Source organism: Copadichromis virginalis, linkage group LG6 (genome assembly GCF_057382275.1).
Source record: "Copadichromis virginalis isolate Kocher_CV1m ecotype Utaka linkage group LG6, C_Virginalis_male_GT1.1, whole genome shotgun sequence".
NCBI classification, from domain to species: domain Eukaryota; kingdom Metazoa; phylum Chordata; class Actinopteri; order Cichliformes; family Cichlidae; genus Copadichromis; species Copadichromis virginalis.
In genome coordinates, this window is record NC_140623.1 from 7,036,530 (window position 1) to 7,054,853 (window position 18,324).

The 18,324-nt window shown below is 47.2% G+C and overlaps 1 protein-coding gene across 4 annotated transcripts; it reads left to right on the top strand.

Moving 5' to 3' along the window:
* Nucleotides 1–99: 99 nt before the first annotated feature.
* On the top strand, nucleotides 100–17,609 carry kdm2aa (lysine (K)-specific demethylase 2Aa). Of its 4 annotated transcripts, XM_085458402.1 has the most exons (27): nucleotides 100–281; nucleotides 875–1,071; nucleotides 3,578–3,716; nucleotides 4,738–4,816; nucleotides 4,901–4,947; nucleotides 5,419–5,597; nucleotides 5,718–5,824; nucleotides 5,893–5,986; nucleotides 6,154–6,307; nucleotides 6,377–6,492; nucleotides 6,563–6,689; nucleotides 6,791–7,020; nucleotides 7,106–7,183; nucleotides 11,419–11,546; nucleotides 11,757–11,880; nucleotides 11,975–12,103; nucleotides 12,457–12,540; nucleotides 12,722–12,970; nucleotides 13,758–13,793; nucleotides 13,874–13,979; nucleotides 14,068–14,697; nucleotides 14,781–14,934; nucleotides 15,469–15,720; nucleotides 15,806–15,969; nucleotides 16,044–16,190; nucleotides 16,541–16,759; nucleotides 16,980–17,609. In XM_085458402.1, exons 2-27 carry the CDS (start codon nucleotides 1,030–1,032, stop codon nucleotides 17,159–17,161), a joined length of 3,996 nt encoding a protein of 1,331 aa, XP_085314528.1. In that variant the 5' UTR covers nucleotides 100–281; nucleotides 875–1,029; the 3' UTR covers nucleotides 17,162–17,609. The 4 variants fall into 4 exon arrangements, with proteins under 4 accessions (XP_085314528.1, XP_085314529.1, XP_085314527.1 ...); XM_085458403.1 differs by lacking the exon at nucleotides 875–1,071; XM_085458401.1 differs by lacking the exon at nucleotides 100–281 and having other exon boundaries at nucleotides 320–1,071.
* Nucleotides 17,610–18,324: the final 715 nt, after the last annotated feature.

Consider the following 18,324-nt stretch of genomic DNA (forward strand, 5'->3'; position numbering starts at 1 on the left):
CGTTTTCCTCTCGCTCGCCGTACTCAAGCTGTACGCGTTTGACAAACAGTCCCTGCCACCAATCACGAGCGCTACGCAACATTCTCCAGCCAATCAACAGTAAGCTGTTCAAAGTGCACTTCCATTTATGGGGCGGCGGGCACTTCCTTGTTGGGTTGAAGGCTACAAAACGTGTCCGTCCGCCGTGTGCCTCTGAGAGAAGAAAACAGGCCACAGAGGGCGTAATACGTCTCCGATTACGGCGGGTGTTTGTAAGTGGACGGATCTCCGCTGCGATGGGGGTAGGCATTTAAAACGCATTATTTTTGTGTAATCGTGTTATTTGAAAGTAATGACTAGTTGTATTGAGTGATAGACGGTGGTTATTGTGATAACTGTTAGCACGATTGGCTAGTTCTTATGACTGATTACGCGTTTGTCCACTAGTCGACCTGTTTTGACTATATCAACCAATTAGATGTGAGTTTGTTTTGGAAGTGTGCTGTTATTGGTTGCTTCCCAATTTCTTTATATGTTGATTGGCTGGCCATATCCAATCAGAAATTACAGCTCTTTCGCGTGAGTGGCACAGCTGTAGTCCAATGAAAGGGTCGTGGGCATGAGTGTGAATGGTCCAGTGTCCGTTTGTGGGCGGGGTATAGTGAAAATGGCGGCTGTTCGGAGAAGGAACTAACTTTATTACCATGCTAGGACTAAAGCAAGTAATAGTGCCAGCTTCTTGTTGTTTTTTTAAATGTTGATAGCCGTTCCGGAGTCATGTCGTTTTGTCTCTGTAGGGTAGTGACAGGGCAGCTACGTAAGCTAGAGAGGCTGTTAAAAACCAGATAAAGAAGCTCGAACATTAAACCGTCCTGTCGGATTTTCTAAACGCCAGCGAGTCCGGCTATGTATGCGACTAAATTGTAAGAAGTCGGTGAATTAGAGGTAGGGAGCGAGCCCTGCCAGGACAGCACAGTGACGGCTCCTGTGGGACCATCGCTGCCCACTGGTGTCTGTAGTGGCACTCCGGACCCGCCTTTGGTTCCATGAATGAAAATGGATGATTCCAAACCGCGCTGCAGCAAAAGACTGGTAAGTGTCGGGCAGATTCCAACACGCTGGTTCTGCTACCTCAGCCTGAGCCCTGTTTTCTGTTACAGCGGGAGACCACTGCAGGATGCAGGGACGCAGAGCAGTCTCAACGCTCAGTGTCTGCCTTCGGTCAAATCACTGCAACTTTATCTCTGAGCTTCAGGTTCACGTGCGTCTTGTGCAGTAGCATATCTGACAAAGCTGCATCACAGTATGCGCCGGGTCCGTGAGGGTGAAGCACAGCGGGTGGTATTGTTGGAAGATATGCTGTAGAGCAGGGTGTCAAACTGAAGAGAGCTGTGGGCAACTCCCTCTCAAGTAACTGAGTCCTTTCATTGATCTACCAAATAAACACAGTGGTCCTCTCTCTGGCCAACACATGGCAGTTGCTACCGGGCAGGTGTGGAGTGGTGATAACCAGCACTTTGCTTTCATGTCCAAATTTTTTTCTCAAGTGTGTCTGTTTGTGAGTAAACAGACACGCCTGCTGCTTGCAGTTTTGTGTACCTGCAGACTTACTGTTCATGTTCCTTAGAAGTGTTTTGAAATCGTAGGCAAATTCATATACAGAACTTTGTTATTTACTGTGAAAATGCAGCTAATAAGGAGGTAATTGAGGGAAACTCTATAGTTAACCTTTTAGTACTTGTACATTATACAAAGGAAAATGCTGAATGACTTATAATGACCAACAGCCAAAAGTACTAATGAATCTGTGCCTGAGGCATCAGTTAATGAAGAGTGTGTGTATGTTAGTATGAGGGGTTAGGATAAGATGGCACCCAGCGCCTTTCCCCATCATTTTCAACTCCAGGTTTATTTTCTTTAAAAAGGACCTAATAAGGTAAGAGTCCTGAGGAACATGAAGACTGTGATGGACGCACGTTTCACACGCGGGTTCAGTGTACGTGTGTTATCAGTCTGTACCCCAAGTATCTGTTTGACATCATCAAAATAATGATGCAGGGCCAGGATAAATGTTGCAGCCAGCCAATGACGTCGCCTGAGCTTTCAGTTAGCATTATAAAAGAAGTCAGCAGGTGCTTAAAAAGAGTAACACTAGCAAACCAGCATGAGTGAAATAAGTTGGCTGTTAATTTATGTTGATAACTTGTTTATTAACACTTAGAGCTCGTGGTTTGCTCCAGAAGACTCTGCTATAAACAACTATACATCACAACTGGGGCAGGGCAATATGGCCAAAATACTTATCACCATATATATTTAAACATTTGCGATAACAAAATAACTGACGATATAATTGACACGAGACAAAATACTTTACATCTCAACTTTATTAGTGCAAAAAAAATCAATGTATTTTCACTTAAACAAGCAGCTGTTTGTTTGTTTGTTTGTTTGTATGCACATTAAAGTTGTATAAAAATGTAACAGTGCAAATTCGTTGCTGACAGTTTAACCAATCTGTCAGCAAGACAATCCATCCAGTGGTGCGGCTTCATAGTTCAGCAAAGTCGTACTTTGATAGATTCTTGAGCGCCGTGTTCGGTAATAACGACGGCCCGCTAGCATGCGCTACCAAAAACAGTGCTTTGTTGTGTGTCTGACGGACGAAAGCTAAACCAGTTCCACACCAGTGAAGCTGCAGCATTTTTACAAACCAGTTCTGGTTCGTTTCATTCAACGATCCACTTTCGCTCTTGTCGTTCTCCGTCGCTGCCATGATTGTTCCTCCATGTGCGTATGTAAACAAAGGCACTGCGCATGCGCGTTTTACCCATATTCTATCGCCATATTTCATTTTCTTATTATTGCCCAACATTACACCGGTATTCCCGTGAACGGTACGATATGGCACAGCCCTAATCACAACAATGTGATGATCAGTTGCAGTCTCGATCCTGGACTAACATGATGATGATGATCACACATGCCTCTTCCTCCCTTTGCTGGAGTTCACACCTGTGCACGTGAATCCGATTAAGTTCTGTGTGTACTTGTCTCCGTGTGTCGGCCCCGTGGTGCGCTGGTGTCCTCTCGGTGTCTCCTGTGGGAGGCTGCAGCCTCGGGCCCAAAGTCGGATCGTTTTGAGGACAATGAATCTATTAAAGTGCTGATTTTATAGTTCCTGATGCTTCACGATGAAGCCGTTTTCATCTTCTTGGTCAAAAAGAATTGAGGTGGGCCCTAACGTGGACTGTCATTCAAGCCCATTTCATTTATACCCATTCAGTACTCAGTAGCTGCTGTCAGGCCTAGGATACGACAGAGGTGATCCCTGTGAGTGAACACTTGGCAGTGCTGGGAAGCTTCCCCTACAGAACCTAATGCTCATGAACCATAATTAGTTTTCAGATATTTGGCACGAGGCTGTAGAAATGGTTACCTATTATCCTTTTAGCTGCCACTCTGTGAAGCGCCACTTTGGACTTTTTCTTTTGCGGTTGGTTTGATAAGAAGGACTGTCCAGTTTGGGTTAATGTCCATCCAAAGCACTTCAGTCCTCTGTCTTTTACCATCCCTCTTACTCTGTTCTCCTCTCTAGCGTGCTCGTAACCAGCAGCGTTACCATGATGATGGCATCTCAGATGAGGAGATTGATGGGAGGAGGATGTTTGACCTGGAGGAGAAGGTTAACAGTGAGAGGTTCAGCTCTGACCGAGTGCTTCGCATGGATGGAAAAGGTTGGTGTGAACACTGTCTCCATCGTTCTCTCCCAAAGGGAGGGATTGTGTCCTGGGTTCTGTCCGTCCAGCAGTCCAACAGCCACACCCACATCAACATATTACGTTCAGCGTTTGTGTGACAGTAGACATCAGCTGATTTAACTGGGTCAAGGTCGTATCACATGGTAAAAGCGCTACAGATGACACTACCCATAATTTTTTCCCGTAGCAGCTGACACTAGGGGACCCTGCAGTTGGGCAGAAACGATCCCGTCTGCAGAGTCTGTGCACTGTTAAGCTCTTACCAGGTGCGTTGTTCGGCTCGTCCACATACCTGTTGTTGCAGATTGGTTCGATCCTCGCAATATAAACTAGGCCACTCCCCTTGTCAAATCAAACCAAATGACTTTTATTGTTGTGTGTGTGAGAGAGATGGCTGGACGTGTACAAACACACTGTATTCGTAGGTATAGTGTCTTTGTGTTTCTTATATGGGTTTAAGCTTTGAGTCTTTGCGTCTGAGCTTTATTTTTCAGAGCCTGACGCTTTTTTCTTTGCTTCTTAGAATCTTATAGCGAGGGAATATTTAAATGAAGAAACATGTCTTATAAAGCAGCAGTCGTTGCTGCACTGAGGTGGTGTCACAGAAATTTGAGAGATCGTGCTTGAAGAGTGAGATATGCCAGTTTATTAGGATGCCACACAAAGATGTGCTTTCAGGACCCTGGACAGTGCACACGGTGTTCACTGTGATGTCATGAGCTGTGCTCATACATGTGACTGTAAAAGGTCAGCTGCATGCACTCTGACATCACCTCCCCGTGAAATCTGCAAATCCCAAGAAACCTAACACACCAGTCACAGAGCGTAGAAATAAACTCGTGTCAATCTGGCGTTTGTGGAGGTTTTATCTGGTGGAAGGATGGAAGCTGGCCTAATATAAGAAACAACAGTACTGTCCTAATTATCCATAGGACAGTACTTCTTGTCCTATGGATTATAGTCCTGTGTTGAATGACGCTTGTATATTTCTCTGCAGACTTTACATACGCATTCATTCAGAGAGGTGGTCTGAGGGACCCCGTCGTTTTTGAGAAGCCTGATGGACTGGGAATCAAGTAGGCCCCTGTGTAACTTCAGTGTTATTAAATACGTCTATAAACTGAGCTGATGTAATGATGTTGTGTCCTCTGGTTCTGCAGGATGCCAGATCCTGACTTCAGCGTCAATGACGTCAAGATGTTTGTCGGTAAGGCTCGTTCAGTTACACACTGCTACTAAGCATCAGCTTCAGTCCTGGCTTTGCCTCGCTGTACAAACGCAGTGATTTAGGTAATAAATGCTGTAATTACACACTTATTTAAAATACGGGGTTTTCTATTAAAAACAAAGAAGAAATTGAACCTAATTGTTGAAAATAACTGTCAGTGATACTAATTAGAGGTGATTTCTAACTGAATCATGTCCATAGGTGTACAGATAGCTTCAGATTAGCACAAACTGAATTTTATTCATATAGAGCCATTTCAGCCAATGAGCCTGTATGTGAAACACTCACTGCTGATCAACTTAAGGACAAAATGATAAATAAAGTCATTACTTTGAACGTTGTCTTGATGCTCCTCACTCAGTGAGGTTTCTGGAGAAGCTCGACATCCGCCCAGCTGTTGTGAGCAGCCTCTTGTGTCACGCTGTGTCTAACAGAAGGCTCCCCTCTCAGGTAGCAGACGCATGATAGATGTGATGGATGTGAGCACTCAGAAGGGGACCGAGATGTCCATGGCCCAGTGGACACGTTACTATGAGACCCCCCCGTGTCAGAGAGAGAAGCTCTATAATGTTATCAGCCTGGAGTTCAGCCACACCAAACTGGAGAACTGGGTCAAGAGGCCTGCCACAGTATGTACCTGCAGGCCTGTTTGACTGGAACTGCTGACAGGAAATAAAAACCTTTAAAGTGATTTTAATCTGTTTGTTTTTTCTCACTGTTTGTATTTTGTCTCACGTTTGCACGTGTAGGTCGATCTGATCGACTGGGTGGACAACATGTGGCCTCGGCATCTGAAAGAGAGACAGAGAGACTCGACTAACTCTATCAATGACATGCAGTACCCCAAAGTACAGAAGTAAGTGTCCTGCTGTAGGCAAGTGTGGCGGCAGGATGTGAGCCGTGATGACGATGATGTCTCCACAGGTACTGTCTGATGAGTGTTGAGGGCTGCTACACAGACTTCCACATCGACTTCGGTGGGACTTCAGTATGGTACCACATACTGAGAGGGAGCAAGGTGAGGCCACGAGGGGCCGGCTAAGAGACGATCTCTTTCCCGTTACAGCTTCGGGTCAACGCATAAGTCCTGTCAAGTATAAAGAACAGGCTAGAAGGGGAGGGGCCTCCTGAAAGTGTCTGTTTTGTCCCACAGCAGAGCACAGTGAATTACACTTTTGTTTGCAGGTGTTTTGGCTGATTCCTCCGACTCCTCAGAACCTGGAGCTCTATGAGAACTGGGTACTGTCAGGGAAACAAGGAGATGTGTTCTTGGGAGACAGAGCGTCTGACTGCCAGAGGGTTGAACTGAAGCGGGGCTGCACCTTCATCATACCCTCAGGTACACACTGACGTGCACTCACTACCTGCAGAAGCAGTCCTGTGGTATTATAATCACTGTGTGCTACAGGTTGGATTCATGCCGTTTACACCCCGGTGGACTCGATGGTCTTTGGAGGAAACTTCTTGCACAGCTTTAACATCCCCATGCAGCTCAACATCTGTAGCATAGAGGACAGAACGCGGGTAGGTGAGCAGGCTCTGCATGAGCTGCTGAATGAACGTGAATAGACTTTAATCTTTTTACCTCCTGCAGGTTCCAGCGAAGTTTCGTTACCCCTTCTACTATGAGATGTGCTGGTACGTGCTGGAACGCTACGTCTTCAGCCTGACGAAGACCTCCTACCTCACCCCAGAGTTTCAGAAACACTCCCTGGGCATTGGTATGTACACAGCCCGCAGTCACTGCCCACTGGGGGACACACATGCGTGTTGTGTGGGCCATACTGGTCAGTTCTGAGTATTTCTTATTTCCTTCATGAAGGTCTGAAGAATCTGTGTGGCTCAGATCCAGTCAGTGAGCAGCTGAAGACTGAGGGGGAGGGTGTTGGCAGTGAGGAAGACTCTGAGAAGCTTCCACTTAAGGTCCACCTGACCCCCCTTGAACTGGAGGGACTCTGGAACCTGCTGGGTAAACTGGAAGCTCTGCCCTCTAACAAGAAGTGTGTCCCAGCAGGGATACACAACGCCCCGGCGCTCATCACACACATCAAGGTATCGCTCCTCTGTATGTCGTCGTGGAGCTCCATGTGAGCCTCGCGGTTCTTTCTGTCACGCTCATGTCTCTGCTGTCCTGCAGGCACTACTGAAGGAGCACGCTAATGACAATCCCAGCATGTCGTACACAGGACGGCCCATCGTCAGGTGGCCGAAGAGGGTAAGCGGTCTTTATTCACCAACAGACTGCACACTTGTCATGGTAACCCTGCCTCTGGTCCGTGGAGCACTCCGTCTGTGCAGAGAGAGACTGAGTCACATGAAGGAGGTTTATGATCCTGTCCACAGTCCTGTGAAGTACGCCTCGTGACTCGGTAGTTTTTAAACCTTTAACACACATAACAGTTTCTGTGTGTGCTGTTCATTTAACTCTGCGTTACAGACACTGATTGCAGATCCTCAGCTCTGCACTCTGAGCTGTTTGTGCCGACTGTGGTCATAATACACGGCACCAAGTTTGGACACGTGCTAACACGTCCACTCTGGTCTCGTCTGTCCAGCAGAGCTAACCGTGCGTGCGCACAAAGATGTGTGTCAATCGAGCGTCCAGATGTTTGTTCGGACATTACGAGCAGTCGTAAAAGTCCCTGTGACCAGCCGTGCAAACGGACCACAACAACAACAACAAATTATTTATATAACGATAACATGCACATAAAGCCAATATTCAGCTCTTTTTTTTTTTTTTTTTTTTTTTTTCCCCCATCTGTTTTCTTATGCTTCACGGGGGGGGGGGGGGTCACCCGGGTCACCCGGATCACCCGGAGGTAAATGTGTTTCCTTATACAGCCAAACTGGGACTGGGTAGGATGACTACCAGATGTTTAGTCGTTCGCACACTTGTTCTGTCCTGACCTTTAGCGATTGATGGTGCATAAGCTCTGATAAGAAGAGAAGCAGCAGGGAGGAGGGAAACGGGAAGGCCTCAGAGGTTCATGGATGTAGTGAAGGAGGACATGCAGGGGGTGCTGGGACAGGGTGAGATGGGGGCTGATGGTCCGCTGTGGCGGCTTCTGAAGGCAGCATGTATACTTCCTGTGTCATCGTACCAGCTTCCACTGCTAATGTCCGTCCCAGTGTGCTGGACTGCTGGTAACTGACTTTGAACAATCCATCAAGTCCAAGTGATCAAAGTCATTTTCTAGTGTAAATAATTAACCCTCATTCAAATTCAAATTTTATTTGTCACGTACACAGTCATACACAGTACGATATGTAGTGAAACGCTTGGACAACTGCTCGTGACCTAAAGAAAACAAAAAAGGAAAAGGCTATGAATAAGATAGGAAATAAATATGAAAAATTAAAAAGGGTAAATTTAACTAGGAAGGAATAAAATATAAATTAAGGTTAAAAATGAAATAACTGTACAACACAAATTAGAATGAAGGGTAAATTTAACTGGGAGAATAAGATAAAATATATAAATTAAAGTTGAAAATAAAATAACTGTACAACAAAATACACAATATAGAACTATATAAGAATGTATGAAGAAATATAAATATAAATAAATATATACACAATAACAGCAGCTGTACAAGTATTAACCGGAAATGAAGAATATAGTGACCAGTGTTGTGCAAAACCAAAGTCCAGAAAGTCCAGTGTGTGTGTAAGAACTGTATGTGTGGGTCAGTACTGTGTGGTGGTGTGATTGTGATTGAGAGACTGTATCGCCTGCGGGAAGAAGCTCCTCCTCAGTCTCTCTGTGTTGGTCTTCAGGGAGCGGAATCGCTTTCCTGACCTCAGCAGAGAGAACAGTCTGTTGTTGGGATGGCTGAGGTCCTTCACCATCTTCCTGGCCTTGGTCCAGCACCGCCTGCTGTAGATTGAGTGCAGGTCAGGGAGCTCGGAGCGGATGGTGCGCTCAGCTGACCGCACAACCCTCTGTAGAGCTCGTCTGTCCCTCATAATGTCCTCCTGATTTCCACACAGCTGTGGTCCTCAGGGGACAACAATGTCCCCATCTGGTTTGACTGATGCATAATTAATATGAAGTTTGTTTTTCCCACACTTTTAATTAAAACTTAATTCAAACACAATTCCTTTTATTCCATTTCAAATGTAAGTCTGATAAAAACCTCATAAAAATGAATTTTTTCTGTTTTCGGGTAAAAAATAAATTAAATCATCAGAAATCGTGAGGATCGTTTCACAACCAGAGTCGGCTGCTTTAACAGATGATCACAGACGGGTTTATGTCAAAGTTAATTTAGAAAGCTGTTTTTAAACTACAAGTTTTTTACTGGCAGCACATAATCACACCTGTGGTCCTCAGGGCTCAAAAATGACCCCGTTTGCTTTGACTGTTTATCAAGCAACAAGTATAAAATATCATCCATCTCTGTGTTTCAAGGTTTTATTCAACTTTATTCCAACTCATTGCCTGACAGTTTTCTATATTTTGGCATGGTAGGAGGGCATGAGTCTGAGTGAAGGCAAACTTTCATGAGGACAAAGGCGTGTCCATATTTGACCCAAGTGCAGGAGGAAGCTCAGGTTTATTCCTCTGCACTGGTCCCATCATGGACAGCATTCTTTCTGCAGTTGCAGGCCAAGGGGCATATACAGTAAACAAGCTGTTACAGGTGATTGTTTTCTTTTGGAAACCTGCAATGTTAGGGACAACTCGTGTCCTGACTGCAGGACAGACGGTTTGCCATCGCACACGAGCATGTTCCATGTACAGCTGGACCTGCATCACATGCTGCCCATGTTTTTGTCTCAAAGTTCCCTGGTTTACTTGGATGTTCTGTTGGAGGGGACAGAGTCCTCTGAAGGGGACTTGGTGCTCATACAGTCACATCAGTACCAGGATCTTACATCACAGCAGGAGGAACACCCACTTGTGTTTCAAGTCAAGTCAACACCAACACACATCATACACCTCAAATGGGAGCACGTTTGTGTCATGAACGACGATCATCTATTGTGTCTTTATCAAGAAATTATGTCCTTTTTGTGCTTCTATGATTAATCTTGTGTCAGCATGAAAACTTCTCTACCAGACTCAGGATGTCATAAACTGGCCGTAGCGACTCTACTGGATGCACGGCAGTAAGAATCAACACACCCACATATGCCTACAGCTGCATTCGGTCCATTTTTCTTCCTCTCTTGTTGTCCCTCCTTGTTCATCATTGAGTTGGCTGTAGAGCAGGTCATCTGCTAATTGGATGGTTGTTGGTTCAATCTCTGTGTGCTCTAGTCTGGAGTTCTTACCAAGGTGTCCTTGGGCAAGTTACTGAACCCCAACTTGGTCTCTGATGCATCCATTGGCATGTGAACGTTAAAAAGCAGAATACAAGCAGAATACACTGTGTATAATGCTTTCAGCACTCGAGTAGAAAAGCCACTGAAGGAGTATGGGACCTGGCACATGTGCTTGGACTGTGGTAGATCATCTTTCTCTGAGGCACATGAGAGAGTCAGGCATCGTCTGTCACTGGGAAGGTTAGAAGACCAGATCAGTGTTTCCTCACGTTACTGCAAATATTCCTCTGTCTCAGCTGATTCCTCTTTCCTGCTTGATTCTTTGTCTTCATCATAATTGAAATGGATGATGTGTAGTCCTCTGACACATCTTCTATTTCAGTTTCACATTCTGAAAATTCAAGAAACTTCAAGAAGCCCAGTCACTTTCTCTCCAAGCTCCTCAGACTACCATGTCCTGGATGCCTGAGAACCTACTTGAACATAGTTCAGATTCTTCATCACTTTTCTTCACTTCATAGCCTTCTTCCACTTCTGCAGGTGGCTGATGTGCTTTTTCAGAGAAAGGGTAGCATGTGCTCTAAATATTGACAATATTTTCTATATCTTCTAACCCTGGATCTTCCTGAACATTGATTCTCCCTCCTCATTATATTAAAGACAATATGTGCTTTGTGCTACTGGTCATTGCTTTGCACAACATGGTTTAAAAAAGTAGCTCACAAGCCTCCAGAGCAGTGGAGGCCTGTGAGCTACTTTGTGTGTATGTATTATTGTAGGGTCGACCTTACAATATGAAGCACCTTGATGTGACTGTTGTTGTGATTTGGCGCTGTGTAAATAAAACTTAATTGAATGTTGTTGTGGTTGTTGTGACCTTTGCTTGAGCCCACACATCAGTGATCCAAGATCAAAGGTGTTTGAAAGCAGTAGGTTGTTTGCAACACCTTGTACTTTGGGGACTTTTGTCCTCGAGGACCACAGGTGTTATAAAAACCCCATAAATAAATGAAATTACTTAAAACTTATTCCAGTCATGCATAGCACAGTAATGAATAACTTCTGTTATTTTCAGACCATTTGATGAATGAAAAACACATTTTTGATAGCAAAAGATTTCTTTAGAAGACAAATGTCCCAAGGACAACACATTAAAGTGTTTTTCTCTTATGCTTCCAGCCATCATGGTACCAACCTCCTCCCCCTCCCCCACCACCACCTCGCCCTAAACTGTCCTCCACTCCCATCACTCCACGACCTCAAAAACCAGCGTCTTCCATGTCCGTGTTGAGACGGCGCAGGGTCAGGTAAGGAAGTCGTACCTGTGTCAAACCTTTTGTTACTTCAGTTCATATAAAAACACGATGCAGTTTTTCTTCATATTTAAGACAACATACCAAATGTTTTAACTATTTACAGTGCAGTGAAATGATTTTCATGTTTGGATTTCATTATGTGCCACAGCCCCGTGCTTCGTTTTAAGCCATCCTGTTCTGTCCTTGTGTGTGTGCGCGCAGGTGTAAACGCTGTGAAGCCTGTATGAGACCTGAGTGTGGAGACTGCAACTTCTGCAGAGACATGAAGAAGTTTGGAGGCCCAGGGAAGTTAAAGCAGACCTGTGTCCTACGACAGTGTCTCTCTGTTAGTAACTCGGTCCTTGTTTTTATTAGTCATTGTCTTTGTAATTAGCAACATGTATGCGTGTGTGAGATACTTGACGACCCGTCTCTTCCAGCCGGGCCTGCCTCTGTCTGCGGTGTGTGAGATCTGCAAAGAGCCCAATCAGGAGGAGACCGGAGACCCCTCCCTCACTCTGATGGAATGCTCCAACTGTGCCCAGATCGTCCACCCTGCCTGCCTCACAGTACGACACACGGAGCATATAGCAACTCAGTGGGATGTGCTCGTCTTGTTGTTGACAGTTCAGCGCTCGTAGCCTCGCTACATCTTAAATAGAAGCTGGATCCTTAGTAACTATGACCGTAACTTCGTAACTTAGTAACTATGACAGCATGTCTGAAGGCACAAACATGAAGGTTCCAGGTTGTATTGAGGCTACGTCCACACGTACACGGGTATTTTTGAAAACGGAGATTTTCCGTTTTCAAAAATACCCGTGTACGTGTGGACGTAGCCTTAGATTGTGACTCAACTGTGTCTTTCTTCTCATCAGTCCTGTGTGCTAGCATGAGTAACTGTCTGCATGTTTGTCTGCAGGTTCAGGGGGAAGGCGTGGTGAATAAAGACCTCCCGAGCTGCTGGGAGTGCCCGAAGTGTGTGCAGGGCATCACTGATCCAGAGGTACACAATGCATTAATTAGCCACTGTTACAGCCTGGGCGCGCGCGCACACACACACACACACACACACACACACACACACACACACACACACACAGTGTGACAGATCTAATGGGCTTATGTCTCCTGTTTGTTTTTCATTATTATTATTTATTTTTGACTTTGATTTAATTCCGTCACAGTCATCAGGCAGTGATGAATCGCTGGCTGCTGGCCACCAACAGCGTATCCGTCCCCACGGCCCCCTGGTCCTCAGGCTGGGTCCGGGGCCCTCTCCTAGCGTAGGGGGTCCTGTGGGCCCCCATCAGGACGGGGAGGTTGTCCGCTGTGGTTTCTTCCCTGCTCCTTCTCTTCCTTCCTGCTCTTCCTCCTCAGCGTCACTTCTCTTGGTGGCGGCCCCTCTGCCTTCTCAGCCAATCAGCTCGAGACTGGTGAGAGGTGCCGCCTGTTTGTGCATAAATCCACCCGTCTGTCGCTTACATCACTCCTTTTTCTTTGCCATCTTTTTTTTTTTCTTTCTTAAGAGAAGAGACACAAAGCTTGGTCTAAAGGATGTCAGCGAGTCAGTGCCCCGGGCTTAGTGTCCGTGCTGGGACGCAGTGAGGGTCTCATCCTGACTCCAGCTGTAAAGCAGCAAATATCCGTTTATGGCTGCACACATATGTTATACTGAGGGTCTGTATAATTAGCCTATGACACACTGAGGTGTTTTATATAAATACAAACGTGGTTGTTGGTGTTCTGTGGACCTGCTGAATCAGCACTGACTGACGTTCTGTGAACAGGAAATGGATATTTTGAACCATTTCCTGCGAGCGTGCTAATCATTCTGCTGCTCCCAGCATCGGAGAGCAGTAAACAAACACGAGTACCCTCTGCATCGTCTCATTGCGCTTGTGTTCAGTGACAAATGGCCTTTCTCTGAAGCTAGATAGGTACTGAGTCAAAAATGAGTGTCTGATCGTCAGCGCTAATTCTGTGGTTGTGGTGGAGGTCGCTCTCAGCTCGATAAATGCCGACTGTGACAGGATTTCATGTACATGTCTGATGGTGTGCACACCGTGAGCACTGATTGGTCCATGTAAAAGCATGCTGATGTGTGGACGGGTTTGTAAGGGATTAAAAAAACCATGTTTGTGTTGTTCCAGTGTTTGATCGAGATTTTGAGTTGAGCTGTTGGTCGTTTCTACTCTGAAAGAATCCATTTTGTCTTTGCAGCAGCCTAAAGGTGACCGAGGTGACAGCCTTCCACTGGTGAGTGTTCCTCAGATCCCTCCTCTAAGATCATTTGTTATGTCTCCCATCACTTTGATTATTCCTCCCACGCTGTCCAGAAAAGGAAGTCCTCCTCTCTGCTTGACGCTCGTATGGCTAAGATCTACAGACGCCAGCGCCACAGCCGCGATGGAGAAGACTCCGTCAGTGACGATGACGATGAAGGTTTGTGGCTGTTAAAATCTGTTTTCATCGATTCAGTTAGCGACAGCATCAAGAAAACAGAGTTGATTCTTTGTTCTTCCACGTGCAGCCTCTCAGAGAAGAAAGATGGCACTTCACGCTCGGGGTGGGACTCACTCTTCCAAGAGGGCCTTTGGCGCTAACAGGAGAGGCCTGCTGAGAGGAGGCTCGGCCCACAGAGGCAGCAGAGCCGGGCTCGTGAGTCCGGGATCATCTTCTGTCCTCAAGCTCAAGCGAGGGGTTGGCATGAGGGACGCTGGACGCCGAGGACGAGGGGTCAGGTTGCGCGGAGGTTCCAGAATGCAGCGAAGAGGAGATGAGTCTGACGAATCTGACGAGGACGACGATGACGACGAGGATGATGACGACGACGACGAGGACGACGATGATGATGAAGAGGATGAGGAAGAGGAGGACAGCGAGGACGGAGATAAAGAACAGCATCGTCGACACAGGAGACGACGCAGGACCGATGATGATGAGGATGAAGACGTAGACAGCGAGGGGCAGTTTGACCCTGAAGAGGAGGAGATGGACACTCTGGAGGATGATGAGGAGGAAGAGGTGGAGGAGGAAGGCCGCTGGGATTCGGACCCAGAACCTCCGGTCCTGCTGGTGTCTGATCTGAGCGATGACCTGCTGAGTGGCTCCTACCTGACGGTGACTCTACAGCGCCCCAACAAGGCCAAGAGACAGTGTGGTAAGAAACCAGCACAGCAGCTTAGGATTGGCTCACATCTGCAGGCGCAGCATGAGTAACAGAAGGCTCTTTTCATGCCTCAGGCTCCATAGTTCCAAAGCTGGAAGCAGCCATGGGCCCGAGGACTGCTGCAGGGCAGCAGGGCTTTATTCAGAGAAAGGGCGCTCTGTCCAAACCTGCACGGCTCAGGTGCACAGACCCCGCGGCTGACAGCATAACCCCACGAGGACCCGGCAGGTAGACTTTAGCACATATTGAGCTTTCGTGTCACGTGTTGGTGTTCCATCCATGATTCAATGATGTCCGATACCTCTGAGCGGTCCTGGGACAGTCAGCTGCTGTGCTCATGTGGCAGAGCAGGCTGGCGGTTCCACCAAATAACCTTGGGCAGGATACTAACCCCATGTTGCTCTCTGATGCATCCATCAGAGTGTGAACGTGTGTGAATGTTAGGCAGTTAGAATGAGTGCTTGTGTGAATGGGTGTATAAAGCGCTGTATAAGAACCGGTCCATTCACCATGATTGGGCTGTCTGCTGCTGGCCAGCTCTGCACAGTCCACTGTTTAAAATATTAAACGACAGTCACTGGATAAAAGCACAGAAAAGAGGCCAGAGTGGAGATCTTATTGGGGATGAGGCTGTTTGGATGTATGGTGAACATTAGATGACCAGACTCGGTCCATAACGGAGTGACTCAGCTTTTTCCTGCCCGTGTCAAATGTGCGTGATTGTATCGCACATAAGAACTACGCTGTGCTGTGTCGTCATAGGCCTCGCCTGCGTGGTAGCCGTGGTGAGAGAGGCGCTCGAACTCGCTCCGCGTCTTCTTCAGAGGAAGAGGAAGCTGCTGCTCACCCTGCGTCCTCCACCCTGTCTTCTCCATCGTTGCCGTCTCTGCTCTCCTTTAAGGATGTGGGCAATGAGAGAGGCGGGGAGAAGGAGGTCTGGGTGTCTGTGTTCAGATACTTGAACAGAGCTGAGCTGCTGGCCTGCATGACTGTCTGTAAGGCCTGGTACAAGTGGTACGTTACCCTCGCGTCACCTTGTTCTGTACATGCAAAGCTCCGCGCTGCTTATGAAACGACCACCGCTTCCTCCCCTATGCAGGAGCTGTGACAAACGTCTGTGGAGCCACTTGGATGTGAGTCGGTGCAGCCCGCTCAGCAATCAGGCCCTCGCAGGCATTGTCAAACGACAGCCCACCTCTCTGGACCTTTCCTGGACGCCCATGGCCAAGAGACAGCTGAACTGCCTGCTAACGAGACTCCCAGGTACGAACGCGCGGCGTCCCAAAGCGAATGTCTCCTGTCCTGGAGAGTCTTACTAAACCTTTGTTTGTGTTCAGGTCTGAGAGAGCTGAGTGTGACTGGTCTGCCCTGGTCCTGTCTGTCGGCAATGGTTTCTCCCACTCTGCCCCATCTACGGCTGCTAGACCTGCGCTGGTGCGACGGCGTCACAGACGCCCAGATTAAAGAGATCGTCACGCTGCCTGGTCAGTGGCACGGTGGGCTCAGTGAGCTGTGTTTCACCCCACTCCTCCTCCAAGCACTGGGAGGGGCTGCACCGCCACTGCTTGAAGTTCAGTGGCCGCACTGCCGAGCAGCTCGGGACATGTTCTTTAGTGTGATTGTGATCAGCTGAAAGCTTGTGATTGGGTTTGTTTCATCAAGCACAAAATGTTTCCAGGTGTAACCAGCAGAGATCTAAAGAAGCACAGAAACCTTCCTCCAGACACATGTGACCAAATCAAAAGTAGTAGTAGTACACCTGTACAGCTCGTGGGATACTGTGTGATCAGAATACAAGCCAGAGTCTGCTGTGTGTGTGTGTGTGTGCGCGCAGGTTTGGAGTCATCCCGCAGCAGACTGAGGAACATGGTGACGCTCCGCCTGTCCGGTCTGGACATCACTGAGTCCACTCTGAGGCTCCTGCAGCGCCACATGCCGCAGCTGGAGAGGCTGGACCTGGCTCACTGCAAGGATTTAACAGACTCCTCGGTCGCCCTGTTGGCAGCAGCTGGGACTCACACACGCAATAACCTCACCGAGCTCACGCTGGCAGGTTTGAACAAACACACTGATCACTGTTGGCTTTTTCACACACCCGAGTATAGGAAGGCTGCTGTTCCATTGGCAGACCCTCATCCCTTTGATTCCTGCAGGAAACAACTTCTGTTGGCCACTAATGATGACACGTGGTCGTTCATAGCTGCTCTTCTTTCTTGATCCAAAGCCTGAAAATCATATGAAGACATTAAATGTGTGTCTGTGTGTGTTTGAAGGCTGCAATGAGCTGACCGATGGCTGCCTGTCCTATCTGAAGCGCCTCTCCTCTCTGACCCTGCTCGACCTCAGAGGCTGTAAAGGCATCAGCAGACGAGCCTGCGACGCCTTCATCTCCGACCTGTTCCACGTAGCTGTCTACTGCATGATGGAGGAGAAACTCATCCAGCGCCTGGATTAACATGAGCACACACTAAACACAAACATTTTATTTATGATCACACAAGCTGCCGACGTTGGACTGAAGCATTAAAGCTGCCAAAAAGGCTGCCTTCAAGTCCCCGTGTCGTCTGATGTCATTGTTCAAGCATTTCTGTTAGTCTGGTCTACAAGAAACACTTGTACACTTGAAACGTGTTATCTGCAAATGCTGCCAAACTATCACCAGGAGATCAGATTGTTCCCTGAATCTCGAGTTACTGCCTGAATACGAAGCTCTGTTACGTTTGCGTTTCCTTCATGTCTAAAATGTTCACCTAACGTAGAACCCCCGTTTTTGTTCAGGGGACTTGGGAAGTTAAAGTCTTGGTGGTCAGTGTTTTGCTCTTCTGCGTCTTAACACTGATTGCCTGTGTACATATGTTGTTTGTTTCATATATGACAGTGTAGCATATAAAACTTTAAGAGTCCACGTTTCTGTGCCCATTTGTTAAGCACTGTGTTTACAGATGTGTCGAAACAGCCGGTGTATCTGATGAATTGTGCCCCACATGGAAACATTGTATCAGGGAGCTGCAGCGTGGCCACCAGCTCAGCGCCTCCAGCAGGCACCCACATATGCACTCACACTGCTTCATATCTGATTAGTTGGGCTGTTTTCTGAGTTTGCAGTGTGTCAAGACTACTGCAAGTTCAAAGGGTGAGGTGTTCTGATAACAGACTTTCCAAGAACTATCCGTCAGTCTTCATCCTCCTATCCAGCACTAGAAGTCCAGACCTCCGTCTTATCCGGGTGAACATCAATGAGTTCCCAGGCCAGCTGAGAACTCTCCAGCATGTTCTCGGTCTACCACAGGGCCTCCCCGAGTAGGACACGCCCGGCAACAGGTTAGGCTTTAGAGGATTAAAGATGGGAACCGTCCCAGTCTGCTAATCCAGAGAGATCCATGCAATGTTGCACTGGGGTGTCAGCCCATCCAGGGCCCACACACTCCTGTCAGCACCAACTTACTCAATGTCTTCTCTTATATAGTGGTTTTCTACTCTGCTTCATGCAACACACGTGCACCTTTACTACCTTCACTTGCTTTCTATCAAACAAGAGCAGCTGGTGATTGAACCACCAACCTTCTGATTAGTACCTGCCATTAGCCATCACATCTCAAGTCTGCAACACCCACTCCC

Excerpts from the sequence above, each read along its gene's own strand:
- kdm2aa (XM_085458402.1), top strand. The coding sequence starts at position 1,030 with ATGAAAATGGATGATTCCAAACCGCGCTGCAGCAAAAGACTG. Across the intron at positions 5,825-5,892 it reads CAGTACCCCAAAGTACAGAA|GTACTGTCTGATGAGTGTTG; the intron begins GTAAGTGTCCTG and ends ATGTCTCCACAG. Across the intron at positions 11,547-11,756 it reads TTGAGACGGCGCAGGGTCAG|GTGTAAACGCTGTGAAGCCT; the intron begins GTAAGGAAGTCG and ends GTGTGCGCGCAG.